This window comes from Saccopteryx leptura, chromosome 5 (genome assembly GCF_036850995.1).
Source record: "Saccopteryx leptura isolate mSacLep1 chromosome 5, mSacLep1_pri_phased_curated, whole genome shotgun sequence".
Taxonomy (NCBI): domain Eukaryota; kingdom Metazoa; phylum Chordata; class Mammalia; order Chiroptera; family Emballonuridae; genus Saccopteryx; species Saccopteryx leptura.
This window is the reverse complement of record NC_089507.1, coordinates 27,020,964-27,033,478: the sequence shown is the minus strand read 5'-3', so window position 1 is coordinate 27,033,478 and position 12,515 is coordinate 27,020,964. Positions and strand designations below refer to the sequence as shown.

At 43.4% G+C, this 12,515-nt stretch overlaps 1 protein-coding gene across 1 annotated transcript in view; it reads right to left on the bottom strand.

Annotated features, from left to right (window-relative positions):
- Nucleotides 1-12,515, bottom strand: part of PGM2 (phosphoglucomutase 2) — a 35,397-nt gene that overhangs the window by 12,626 nt on the left and 10,256 nt on the right. The window contains exons 4-11 of the mRNA XM_066387668.1: nt 9,150-9,234; nt 7,125-7,208; nt 6,791-6,984; nt 4,580-4,769; nt 3,425-3,522; nt 1,735-1,915; nt 1,545-1,638; nt 139-268 (exon numbers count right to left, since the gene is read on the bottom strand). Coding sequence (XP_066243765.1) covers nt 139-268; nt 1,545-1,638; nt 1,735-1,915; nt 3,425-3,522; nt 4,580-4,769; nt 6,791-6,984; nt 7,125-7,208; nt 9,150-9,234 — 1,056 coding nt within the window. The remainder of the gene's footprint in view (nt 1-138; nt 269-1,544; nt 1,639-1,734; nt 1,916-3,424; nt 3,523-4,579; nt 4,770-6,790; nt 6,985-7,124; nt 7,209-9,149; nt 9,235-12,515) is intronic.

Sequence of the window (12,515 nt, the reverse complement as noted above, 5' to 3'; positions counted from 1 at the left end):
ATCACCACATGGGGCAATGCGTTAACTATATTACTGTGGCAATCATATCACACTATATACATATATCAAATTATTATGTTGTATACCTGAAGCTAATAAAAACATATTATTTCAATTAAATAGTCTCCAGGAACTTACTCGACATAGATGGCCTTTAGCTGCTGAGACAAAGACAAATTCTTTGTTGCTAGAAAGCTAGCCAACTCGGCGCTTATGACAGCAGCACTGACTCCATCTTTGTCCAGAACAAAAGGGCAGCACATATATCCTGCAGAAACACGTGTCAGACATACATACGCTTAGGAGTGGGCTCTTTATAACACTGCGTGCAGATACCTATGAGCCTCCTAACTATCGCATAAGAGGTTGTCCAGTATGAGTCTGTGGATGCTTCTCATTTACCATGATTACATTTAAGAATCCAGCCCAGTGCCTAGCGCATAGCAGGCCTTCAAGAAGTCTCTGCGGAAGACAGAGATTTCCCACAACCTGGAAGGAGATTCTTCCTCTTAGACAAGGGGTGCTTGTTTCCCAGGTCCAGCCCAAATTCCTCCAGCTCCCACGAAATGATTCCACCGGTTCCAGTCGAGGGTCAGCCTGCCCTCTCTGGATTCCCATAGCTCTTGTGTTATATTACTCATTGTGATGCCGGGTCTCTCCTCTTTTGTGTGGTTATTTAATTAGGTTCTTAGAAGCTGCCGTAGGCTAAGGTCAGTATTTATTTCTTTCAGTATCAATTGTAATTGCTATTCAATAAATATTTGATAAGGATGTAAAAGCATTTTAATAAAAAGTTGTAGAAAGATAAGACTGCTAATTGTGAAGCGAAAGAGCAAAGCTGAACAATTCCACTTCATTTGATTAATTAGTTCAATGACACGTGTGCTGTAGGAAATACACAGCTCGAATCAGAAGAATACATATTACAGAATGAGCATAACGCAGCACAGCTTTTACTAAATGGATAGTGAAATGATCCCCAGCACGAATGTCTGAATTTCAGGTTTCTATACCTTGCTTTCCTTTCTGCCCATTTCTACTGACAGTTTAAGACAAGTGTTTTTCAGTCATTTTGACTGGGCTTGGGGCCGTCCTTTCAGGTGACAATCACTTTGATGAAGGCACCATGCCCTTCCCTCTGGACAGACCTCTGCCTAGCACTAGCAGAGGACAAGTGAACTGCAATAGGCCTGGATGTCATTGCCACAAGTGAGGAAACATCGCAACTCCCACACCAGGTGGCTTCTCGAGCCACCAGCAGCCATGTGCAGAACATCGCTGTTCTGACTCATCTGGGAAAGGATTCACCTTCTTCCATGAATGGCTTGGTTACTTGTGAGACGTTCTTTTTAGCTGAAAAGAATCCGAGACGCCAGCTGAGGGATAGGACAGTTCCACGCTCTTTGAATGCCACAGAAGCAAAGCAAACTGGGTGCTCCTGTTTCACGCTAACTTTTCGAACCCAAGTGCAAACCCACACCTCTCCCCTTGCATTTGCAGTCTATATATTAACAAAGTCTATGACCATCATTACCACTTCTTACCGATAGCTTCTTCAAACGCAAATAAGACATTTTTCCCCTGGTCTATGAGCTGTTTGGCTCGGTTTCCCATCCACTTAAAGCCAGTTAATGTTTCCTAAAGGGATAATCCAAAAGAGAAAGACGTGCCTTAGACCTTCTGCAGAGCAAAGGAAAGGGCCAAGGCCAAGACCATGTCCCCCACACACCTCACCTCAAAGTGGAAGCCCTCCTTTAAGGCGATGGCCCGCAGGATTTTGGAGGAGACGGTGCTGGACAGCATGTACGTGTCTTTGAGGGCACTGTGGTCTTGGTGCTTTTCTTTCCAGGAAGTAAAGAGCCACCAGCCCAGAAGGGCCCCCAACTCGTTGCCCGAAAACACTCTCCACTCACCACTGAAAAAACAACCCCCATACAGTGCTGTGATCTTCATAGAGACACCGGGGTCCCTGAGACAGGACAGTGAAGCCAAACAAGGCTCAGAGTAGTTGCTGGAAGACTTGTCATTCACGTTTAAGTAACTGGACAGAAATGTGGCCGCCATTTCACACATCTGAGCAGCGACCGTGTGTCAGCCCGTTTACCTAGACCAGGGGTCCCCAAACTACGGCCCGCGGGTCGCATGCGGCCCCCTGAGGCCATTTATCCGGCCCCCGCCGCACTTCCGGAAGGGGCACCTCTTTCATTGGTGGTCAGTGAGAGGAGCATAGTTCCCATTGAAATACTGGTCAGTTTGTTGATTTAAATTTACTTGTTCTTTATTTTAAATATTGTATTTGTTCCCGTTTTGTTTTTTTACTTTAAAATAAGATATGTGCAGTGTGCATAGGGATTTGTTCATAGTTTTTTTTATAGTCCGGCCCTCCAATGGTCTGAGGGACAGTGAACTGGCCCTCTGTGTAAAAAGTTTGGGGACCCCTGACCTAGACAAACGTCCAGTTTTTGAAGAGCGTATAAAATAAGCATGTCAGTGACAACACAGAATTCTTTGTCTCAGTCTACAGCAAAAGCCTTTGTTTTTAAAACACAACAGAAATGTGCTGACACGCTCCCCCGAGTAGAATAGTGTGTATGTCTTCATGTTCGGCCGGCGTGGGAGTCTGAGAGGACAACAGCTTGGCATTCCTCAAGATCGAGCTCGGGGCTAAAACGGTGAGGACACCAGGGGCGCATGTGCGAGGCATCTTCCTCTCTGTCGTTTATGTGGCTACAAGTACCTCTCACGTTTCAGCATGTGTCGCCTTGGATCAATTTTCTAAAAACTGATACAGAATTGAACCTGTTTTATCATAATCTAAACCCCTTTGGTTCACAACACCACTCCCCACACATCATACATGCTGTTTGCCAGCCGAAACTGCTTGCACCCTGACTACCTTTCAACGCCCCCCTTCCCTCCTCTCCCCATACCGACCACTCCTCTCTACAAACTCTGCAGTCAAACTGGTCTTAGACACTGTGTCTGACCTCTGCAGGTATTCCTCGCTAGTCTGCTCAACATAAATTCAACATTTTATTAAAGGTCTGGCTCCTTACCAAACCCACTGGCAAATCCAGAACTGTGAAACCAGCACCCAGCAAAGTACTTTGCCCTCATTAGGCTCTGAGTCATTAATTGTAATAAATATCACTGATAAAATGAGGGAAGATAAAAGACAGTAATTTCAATTCCAGGGTCAGACTGGGTGGGTTTACTCTGCATTATACTTAGAGAGTAATCGTGTGTCCCCCTTATCAGCACCTTGCTCTATGTTGGAGGACGCGACAGAAATCTAGTGAGATGATCATTTGCAAAGTAAATGGGAAATATTTTCAAATAGGTCTGGCCTCCCCAGAGACGTCAGACAGCGAAGACGTCACCCTTTCTGTTTTCTATTATGTAGGTAATCACAACTGATTTGTACCTGTCTTGCTTTTCTGCCACAGCAAGTCTATCAGCATCTGGGTCATTTGCTAAAACGATTTTGGCCTTGATTTTGTCAGCCAAAGCAAAAGATAAAGTCTGAAAAAGAGCGGAAAAAAGAATACTTCAGTCAAGAATCAAGCCTATTGTGGCCTTTAAAAACGTTCAGTTATTTAAGAACCAAAAGCAAGCTTTCCCCAAACTGAGGCTAAGCTTTATTTCTGGAGCTGGCTCGGGCTGCTCACACACTACCTCCTCAGCCGGGACAGATAATGGGAACACCAGTGCAGGGCCCATGCTGGCCCGTGAGATCTGTCCCACATCCGACAGTGTGTGGGGCTGGACTGGCACTTCCAGGCTTTGAGTGAGATCAACCTCACAAACCAACCAAAATAAACTGACTCTATGAATAACGTTGTTACCTTTTATAAAGGCTGAAGGAATCATAATTTAAATAGCACTTTTTGCCTGACCAGGCGATGGCGCAGTGGATAGAGCATCGGCCTGGGATGCTGAGGACCCAGGTTTGAAACCTGAGGTCACTGGCTTGAGCACAGGGTCACTGGCTTGAGTGTGGGATCATAGACATGACCCCATGGTCACTGGCTTGAAGCCGAAAGTTGCTGGCTTGAGCAAGAGGTCACAAGCTCAGCTGAAGCCCCCCAGTCAAGGCACATATGAAAAAGTGATTAATGAACAACTAAAGTGCCACAACAAGTTGATGCTTCTCATCTCTCTCCCTTCTTGTCTGCCTGCCCCTGCCTATCCCTCTGTATCTGTCTCTCTCTTTCAAAATAAATAAATAAATAAATAGCGCTTCTTCAACATGAAAAATAACAAGGAATAAAAATCATGGGATAAACGTGCATTCTATTGCTGTTTCTTTTTGGCATTAAGGAAGCACAGTAACTTAAATTTAATTAATTAATTTGAAATTTAAAACATTTAGATTTCAGCCCTCACATCGGGACACTAAGATGTCTAATTTGAAAGTTCCTTTAAGAAACAGATGATTGATTAAAGAAGTATTTCCAATGATGAAATTACTTTTGTTCAGTACAATGAAAACACATTTTTAAAAAAACAAACTTATGTTACTTGATAATCATAGTTTTGAATATAAGAGATAAATTTATAGTTAAAAATATGAGGTTACCAAGACACCTTTACCCTCTTCGGGATTCGGGTACTTCACTGTGGGGAACTCAGGGTCGGGGTCCTTCTGCTCAGCAACCGCCTCGGGAGGAGCCAGGTCAAAGGCGCTGAACGCCGACTGGACGAAGCTGTGAGCCACGCCGTGCACGGAAGTGTGCACGAACCGCAGCGGGCTCTCCCTGTTCACACTCCTAGAACCAGACACATCATGCAAGACGATAAAATATACAAATGTGACTCTCAACATTGGAAGGTTTGCAAAACATCAAGGAACCGGACCCCTAAGAATGTCAGACATCAGTGTAGTAATACAAAGGAACAAGACAACCAAGGATCTGTTTTCTAAATAAGCAAAGAGGCTTCACAATTGCAAAAGATGAACAAATACATAAAAATATAGAGGTTAAAGAAATATTTAAAAAAATAGCTTATTTATAAGAATGCAAATAAAGTGAGATACTACTTTCATCCAGCAAATTGGGAAACGGGAAATTTTGAAAATCCTCAGCGAAGGTAAGAATACATGGATCCTATACTGTCGGTGGGAGTGTCGGCCAGCCTAAGAATTTGGAGAGCAGTTTGTAAATGATTAACAGCCTCGTAAATGCAGATGCAGATACAATTCTGATGCCAGAAATGTACCACACACACACACTAACACACACACACACACCCCAGTAACGGCTCAAGAGCTCCCTGGAGGAGCCCCAAACTGGAACCCCTTAGTCTTTGTGAAGCTGAATCAGAGGGACGGAGGGAAGGCTCGCAGATGGACTGTTTGCTCCCAACATTTAAAAATTAGGAGATTTCACAAACAAGATCTAGGTTTCCAGTTTCTTATAGGGAGAAGAAATCAGATGACCTGGCCACTCTGGGCCACATTTGTACATGGTGACACCCAGCTGGCATGGCTGCTCCCATCAGCTGGCACTGGGACTCCACACATTACCCAGGAGCCTCCACTCCCGGGTGGTCCAACAAATACAATGTTAGAGACAAGCTAGAAGTTTCACTTCTTTAAAATCAGTGGTTTCCTGCTAGGGGAACGATCCAACAGCACACTATGGAAGGACAACACTGTCACTCCGCTCATCTGCTCCTTATTTCACGGTAATTACTGAGTCTGTGTCACTGAGTTAAATAAACCGGCCCAGCAGACATTACAAAAACAAGGGCCAGGACTAATTAATAGGGGCTAACAGAGAAGGCATCCGTGACAAATTCACTGGGGGAGAAAAGGCATGGAACAAACCACACACACAGGATATTCCTACTTATGGGTTTTTTTTGTTTTGTTTTTGTTTTTTTTAATCTTTTTTTTTTTTTTTTAATTTTCTGAAGCTGGAAACGGGGAGAGACAGTCAGACAGACTCCCGCATGCGCCCGACCGGGATCCACCCGGCACGCCCACCAGGGGGCGATGCTCTGCCCCTCCGGGGGTCGCTCTGTCGCGCCCAGAGCCACTCTAGCGCCTGGGGCAGAGGCCAAGGAGGCATCCCCAGCGCCGAGGCCATCTTTGCTCCAATGGAGCCTTGGCTGCGGGAGGAGAAGAGAGAGACAGAGAGGAAGGGGGGGGGGGTGGAGAAGCAAATGGGCGCTTCTCCTATGTGCCCTGGCCGGGAATCCAACCCGGGTCCCCCGCACGCCAGGCTGACGCTCTACCGCTGAGCCAACCGGCCAGGGCCTCCTACTTATGGTTTTGAAGTATATTACAAATATATATGCTGGCATATGCACAGAAAATTTCTGGAAAGATAAAAAAAAGTCAGTGTTTCCTATTCAACACATTTCAACAAGTTTTTCACATACATACATACAAAGACACACATATATGTAAACACATATACACACTCACATACATATATATGAATCTATAACAGGAGTCAGCAAATTGTGGCCTATGGGCTAGGTACCTGCTTTTGTAAACAAGCATTTTCTTTTTACAGAGCTATTCTTGCACTTATTCATTTACATATCATGTATGACTGCTTTCCTGTGACAGCAGAGTTGGGTAGTTGTGACATAGTCTCTATGGCTCACAAAGCCAAAAATATTTACTACCGATCTTTTTAAAGAAAGTTACCAAGCCCCGATCTATGGCCTCTGAAATCTGATGCAGCTACAGTATATGAACCAATGGAAGTGAAAACTGATAGAATCTGGCTAAATCACATTAACTGAACTCAGCCAAATGAGTTTACAACCCATTTACCTGTGAAAACAGTATTTTTTAAGGTCTTCATAGTAGTCCTTACTGACAGAAGCACTCGGGTCGTGAAGAAGTGGACTGCCATTAATTAAAGAATCATCCCAAGCTTGAGGCCATGGCTCTAGATTCTCTTCAATAGCTTGAGAAATCCCTATGTCATGAGGAGGCGTGATCTGAGCTCCGTTATCCCAATAGACCTGGGGAATGTAGAAACAGACCGTTTCAGGTTAATGGAAAAGCATCCCTTCCTTCCCTGGTCCCCCAAAACTGTGAAGGTTTAGGGTTCACAAAGAAGAACATACATATTTTCCTGGACAGAAAAGTAAAAATACCCGACCTTATAACCATTGTCCTGCTTCGGATTGTGGGAGGCAGTTATCATGATTCCAGCACAGAGTTTCAAATGCAAGACTGTGTAGGGCTGTCGTAACAGGAAACAAGAACAGTTTTAAACAAACACATTAGGTATAGTCAAAATGTCTAGTATAAATATATTGCTTGTTTGTACCAATTTGTTTCCTTTAATGAAACATAACACATAAATACAACAGTGTGTCATTCAATATTTTCCTGCCAGACCCAAGCAATATACACTCTTCTTACCCTTAGAACTAACTCACTGCTCAAAATTCTGTGACATGTACCCTAATGAGAAAGGAGAATATTTTCTTAGGTGTCTTCTTCTCATCTTCTTCTACTTGGTAGAGCTAGCAAACTCTCCAAACTGTAAGATTGTCTAATCTTCCATTTCACAGTCTTTTTTAAGCTTCCTTCTTGGGACAGAAGCTATGGATTCAGTTTATTTCCTCCAACTGCTTTCTCTTCTTTTCCTTCCCCACAGTTACTTTTAAGGAAGAAGTTGAGGAAATAAAGAATGCTTTTACAGCTTGCTCAGTTATCTTGCACTCCAGAAGAAAATCTCCCTCTTTTCTATTTCTACTTGGCTTCTATCTTTACAACACGACTTCTCAAAATGGGTAGCAGGGCAGGCTTGTCCCCTCTGTGGCTGCACATGAGGTTTACCGTGCACAGGCAACATGGGATTCTAACCATCTGTCCCCTCCACCCTCGTATTAAGAATCACTGCACCCTGGCCCGTTGGCTCAGCGGTAGAGCGTCGGCCTGGCGTGCGGGGAACCCGGGTTGGATTCCCGGCCAGGGCACATAGGAGAAGCGCCCATTTGCTTCTCCACCGCCTCCCCTCCTTCTTCTCTGTCTCTCTCTTCCCCTCCCGCAGCCAAGGCTCCATTGGAGCAAAGATGGCCCGGGCACTGAGGATGGCTCCTTGGCCTCTGCCCCAGGCGCTAGAGTGGCTCTGGTCACGGCAGAGTGACGCCCCGGAGGGGCAGAGCATCGCCCCCTGGTGGGCAGAGTGTCGCCCCTGGTGGGCGTGCCAGGTGGATCCCGGTCGGGCGCATGCGGGAGTCTGTCTGACTGTCTCTCCCCGTTTCCAGCTTCAGAAAAATACAAAAAAAAAAAAAAAAAGAATCACTGCAGGCTATTTGTCCCCTTCGTAGTCAAATCACAGCCCCCAGGTGTTCTGGAGCAAAGGAAAGGGGAGAACCACTCCATGAAGTGGGAAATGATCATGAGACACTCATTTAATTCAGGTCTGATATAAAAATAATCGCTATTAACACTCGATACTACAGAAGACCACTGCGATTTTCCCATCAAATAATGAAACCTGACTACATTTGAATGTGACACTGAGTGTCTACTGGGTTTTTACAACCTTGAAGGTGCTGTATCTCCCTGTCAGTGCACTAGAGACAGTACACGCAAACCAGTGGACGTTACTTCTCCTGCATCTGTACACTTTTATTTCTACTTGACCTAAGCAAATGCATTGAAATCATGTTTTTCGCTTAATTTCTAAAAAATAGGTTCTTAGCATCTGGTCCCACTCTTAAAATGTCTATCTACATAAAAACAACAGCTGCCACACTCCCTACGACTCTTTTCTTTTGATTCTGCCACATTAAGTATTTGATAAAAATCTTACTAAAACATGTCAAGCGTGCTTTCTGTACTGGCCATGAATAATAGTTAGAATGTACATTTGTACAAAAAGCTGGTGCACCAACTTGTCAAAAATATTCACGGTAAGACATAGTGGGCAGTGAATTCAAACTTAGATGGAAAAAGAACTACCAACCAAATAAGAAAGAGAAAACACAAACAAAAGACAATTTGTTACCTAGCTAAAATATCTTTTGAATGAAAGTAAAAGGAAAACTGCCCTTGAAGCTTTTCTGTCATTCAAATACCTGATTCTCAACAGTATTAAAGACTGTAAAATTCAGCTCTGCCCCACCCCCAACCCTGTGACAGGAAATTATAGAATGAACCGGTTACTTACCACAAATGGGGTTGGGGTTATGTCAGAAAACAGGTACACAGGAACCCCCTGAGAGATAAACGTGGTTGCAGCCAGTCTGGCAAACCTGGAAATGCAGCACGACGGGGAGAACAGAGAACATACTGTCAGGGCCGCAGGTGACGGTGAAGAAGGAAATGTCTGAACGCTTCTTTAGACTGAGTATAGCAGCCAGATCAAGGAAAACATTAATGTATTTCCACTGGCAGAGAACATTACAGCTGGAGGAACCTTAAGAGTCATCTCATTCTACCCCTTTGCTTTACAGAAGTGGGACTAAAGCCCAGCAAGGCCAGATGACGTGCCCCATGTCGAGCAGTCACTTAGCAGCAGAGCCAGGCCTACACCCGTCTTTCAACTCCCAGTCTGTCTCAGCAGTTCTTGACCATGGGGCATCTGACAGTTTGGGTTGTCACTAGGCGCAGATGTAAGGTTCTACCGGTGGTAGCGGGTGTAAGTCAAGGATGCTGCTCACCACCCTGCAGCGCCCAGGGCAGTCCTCCACAACAAAGAACTGTCTGGATCAATATGAAGTCACATGTCAATAGTGCAGAGACTAAGAAGATATAACCCCAAACTATCACAATCCAGAGTAGACCACGTAGACTAGCATTTGATTTCTTATTATCTTATTGTCATATACCAGACATGTTGGCATACGTGCATGTGTCATATTTATATGTATATGACATATATGTATATGACATATACACATCTTGGCTCCATTCAGCCTTTAGAAGATTTAAATCTTTGTCACTGACACTTTTTCTTAACTTTTACAACAAGTGGCTTAGGGCAGGACACACAGCACCAAGTCTTTCTTCATGCTTGGAGTGAAATACGTCAGCACAATAAATGAGAAATTTACTTCCAGTGAATAGCATTATGCCATTATGGAATTAACCAGATCATTCATTCTCTCTCCGAATTCTGGGAGCTGGCTGGAGCACAGGAGACCTCTGCACTTTAACAACTGGAAACCCTCAGCATCAAGAGTGATACAAAAAAGATTCTGACAGAAAAAAAAAGGTTTCTACATAGGGGAAAGTCATAAAAATACAAAATGCATCAAAAACAAATGTAATAAACATCTGAAATCTAAACCGTATTTACTAAAATGAATGGCATGGAAGTCACTTTTACCCTCATGAAACATTTATCACGGGTCAGGCTGACTTTAGAAGCACTCTCTTAACATTGGCCAAGGAGACACGCGGCACTGTATATATAATTAGATACATGATATATATGAACTAAGTTACAAATGTGCACTAAAAAAACTCTGTGTGTTCTCTGAATACGTTTAACAATTATAACTTAGTTCCCACCCCCACATCTTTAAAGTTGGAACATTAAAGAACAAATAAACATTTCCTTAGGAAAAATTTGGAGACATCAATAGTATTCAACTCTTTAAAAAGATTCCATTGACTGATTATGAATGCTTTGCCATTTTTAGTATTTAGGTGACAAGCTCTAAAAGCTTGCCTTGTTGTAGGTGATAGCCACCCTGAGCTTCTGCTCCATTCCATTGCATCTGACTCTGAGACCTGAACCATAAATTAAGTACAGTTAATAACATCAGTTACTTTCTGGAAATAATGTGGCCCCAGAGCAAGGCCAGAGCAAGAAATGGCGGTATCTCCATTGGCAACATTAACAATTGTTGTTAACAAACCTAATTGACAATGTTAGCAAATCTAAAGGATCTGTCAATCAGACACAGGGCAGTCAGCCTCAAATGAAGAAATGTGAGAAGTGACACAGGTAGAGGTTGCCACATATAGGCCGTGCACATGCTCTGGCTGAAGGATACGACCTGCCTGGGGTAACACATGTGTATGATCTAAGGCTAACTGTAAGTTCACAAACTGGAAACTGACAAACTGATAGTCTGGTTTGTACACTACTCTCTTGTAAATGTACTTTATGTGCATCTATCCCCGAGAGCTACAGCTTCTCTCTTGCTTAGTTGAAAAAAAAAAGAAAGTCACATTTATAACCCACAACTGAAGATCAAAAAAATCTTAGGTCACCCTGAGTTTAATCTGGGGACTGATGTCATCTAGTTGCGTCCTGTCTACATTCCCTTCCTCACAGCCGCACACTTGTGCCCATGAATGCTTCTCTCTTAGTCTAAGAGTCCAGAAAGGCAAAGGTTAGGATTCTATGAACTCATCCTGCAAAGTAAAGTTAACGAGAATTTCATTAATATTAAATATTTGTATGTTCTTCAGGGAAGTAGTCAAGTGAAAAAAAAAAAGGTCACATTACATGGTTAAGAGCAGGGACTGGCAAACCACAGCTCATTTTCTAAACAGGGTTTTACTGGGACGCTGCCACGCCCATTCAGTTATGTGCTGCGTATGGCTGTGTTTGTGCTACCCGGCAGAATCAGTAGTTGTGACAAAGTGCATGACCCACAATGTGTAAGATGTTTACTCTTTGCCCTTTAGAGAAAAACTGTGCCAACTCCCGGTGCCAGCTTCTTGATGCTTAAATTGTGGTTCCTTCTTTCACTGTACGATCTAGAGCAGAGATAAAAGGGCATGCCTTACAGGTTGTTGTGAGGATTAAACGAGTAAATCCCTAGATGCCTAGCTCACACTCAGCACTCAGTTAGATCAGAGGTAGTCAACCTTTTTATACCTACTGCTCACTTTTATATCTCTGTAAGTAGTAAAATTTTCTAACCGCCCATGGGTTCCACAGTAATGGTGATTTATAAAGTAGGGAAGTAACTTTACTTTATAAAATTTATAAAGCAGAGTTACAGCAAGTTAGCATATATTAATAACTACTTACCAAATACTTTATGTCAGATTTTCACTAAGTTTGGCAGAATAAACCTTTATAAAACAACTTATTATAGTTAAATCTATCTTTTTATTTATACTTTGGTTGCTCCACTACCGCCCACCATGAAAGCTGGAATGCCCACCAGTGGGTGGTAGGGACCAGGTTGACTCCCACTGAGTTAGATATGATTGCTATCCTATCATCACCATCACCCTCATCACCATCATCATTATCCTCATCATCAACACCACCATCACCAGCAGCAGCAGCATCACCATCATCATGACCATCACCATTATCACCATCCTCCTCGTACAGCTACACAAGGGAGTCCCATGGGTTTGGGAATGTTACAAGAATGCACCGTGAAATGGGCATTCAAGATCAGGAAGGAGCTCATAAGGCTTATTAGTGGAAGGAAAAAATTTACATACAAGGAAGAAAGAGAAACAAGGTTGACACTTAAAAAATTTTCTTTTGACCTGACCAGGCAGTGGCGCATTGGATAGAGCATAGACCTGGGATGCTGAGGACCCGGGTTCAAAACTC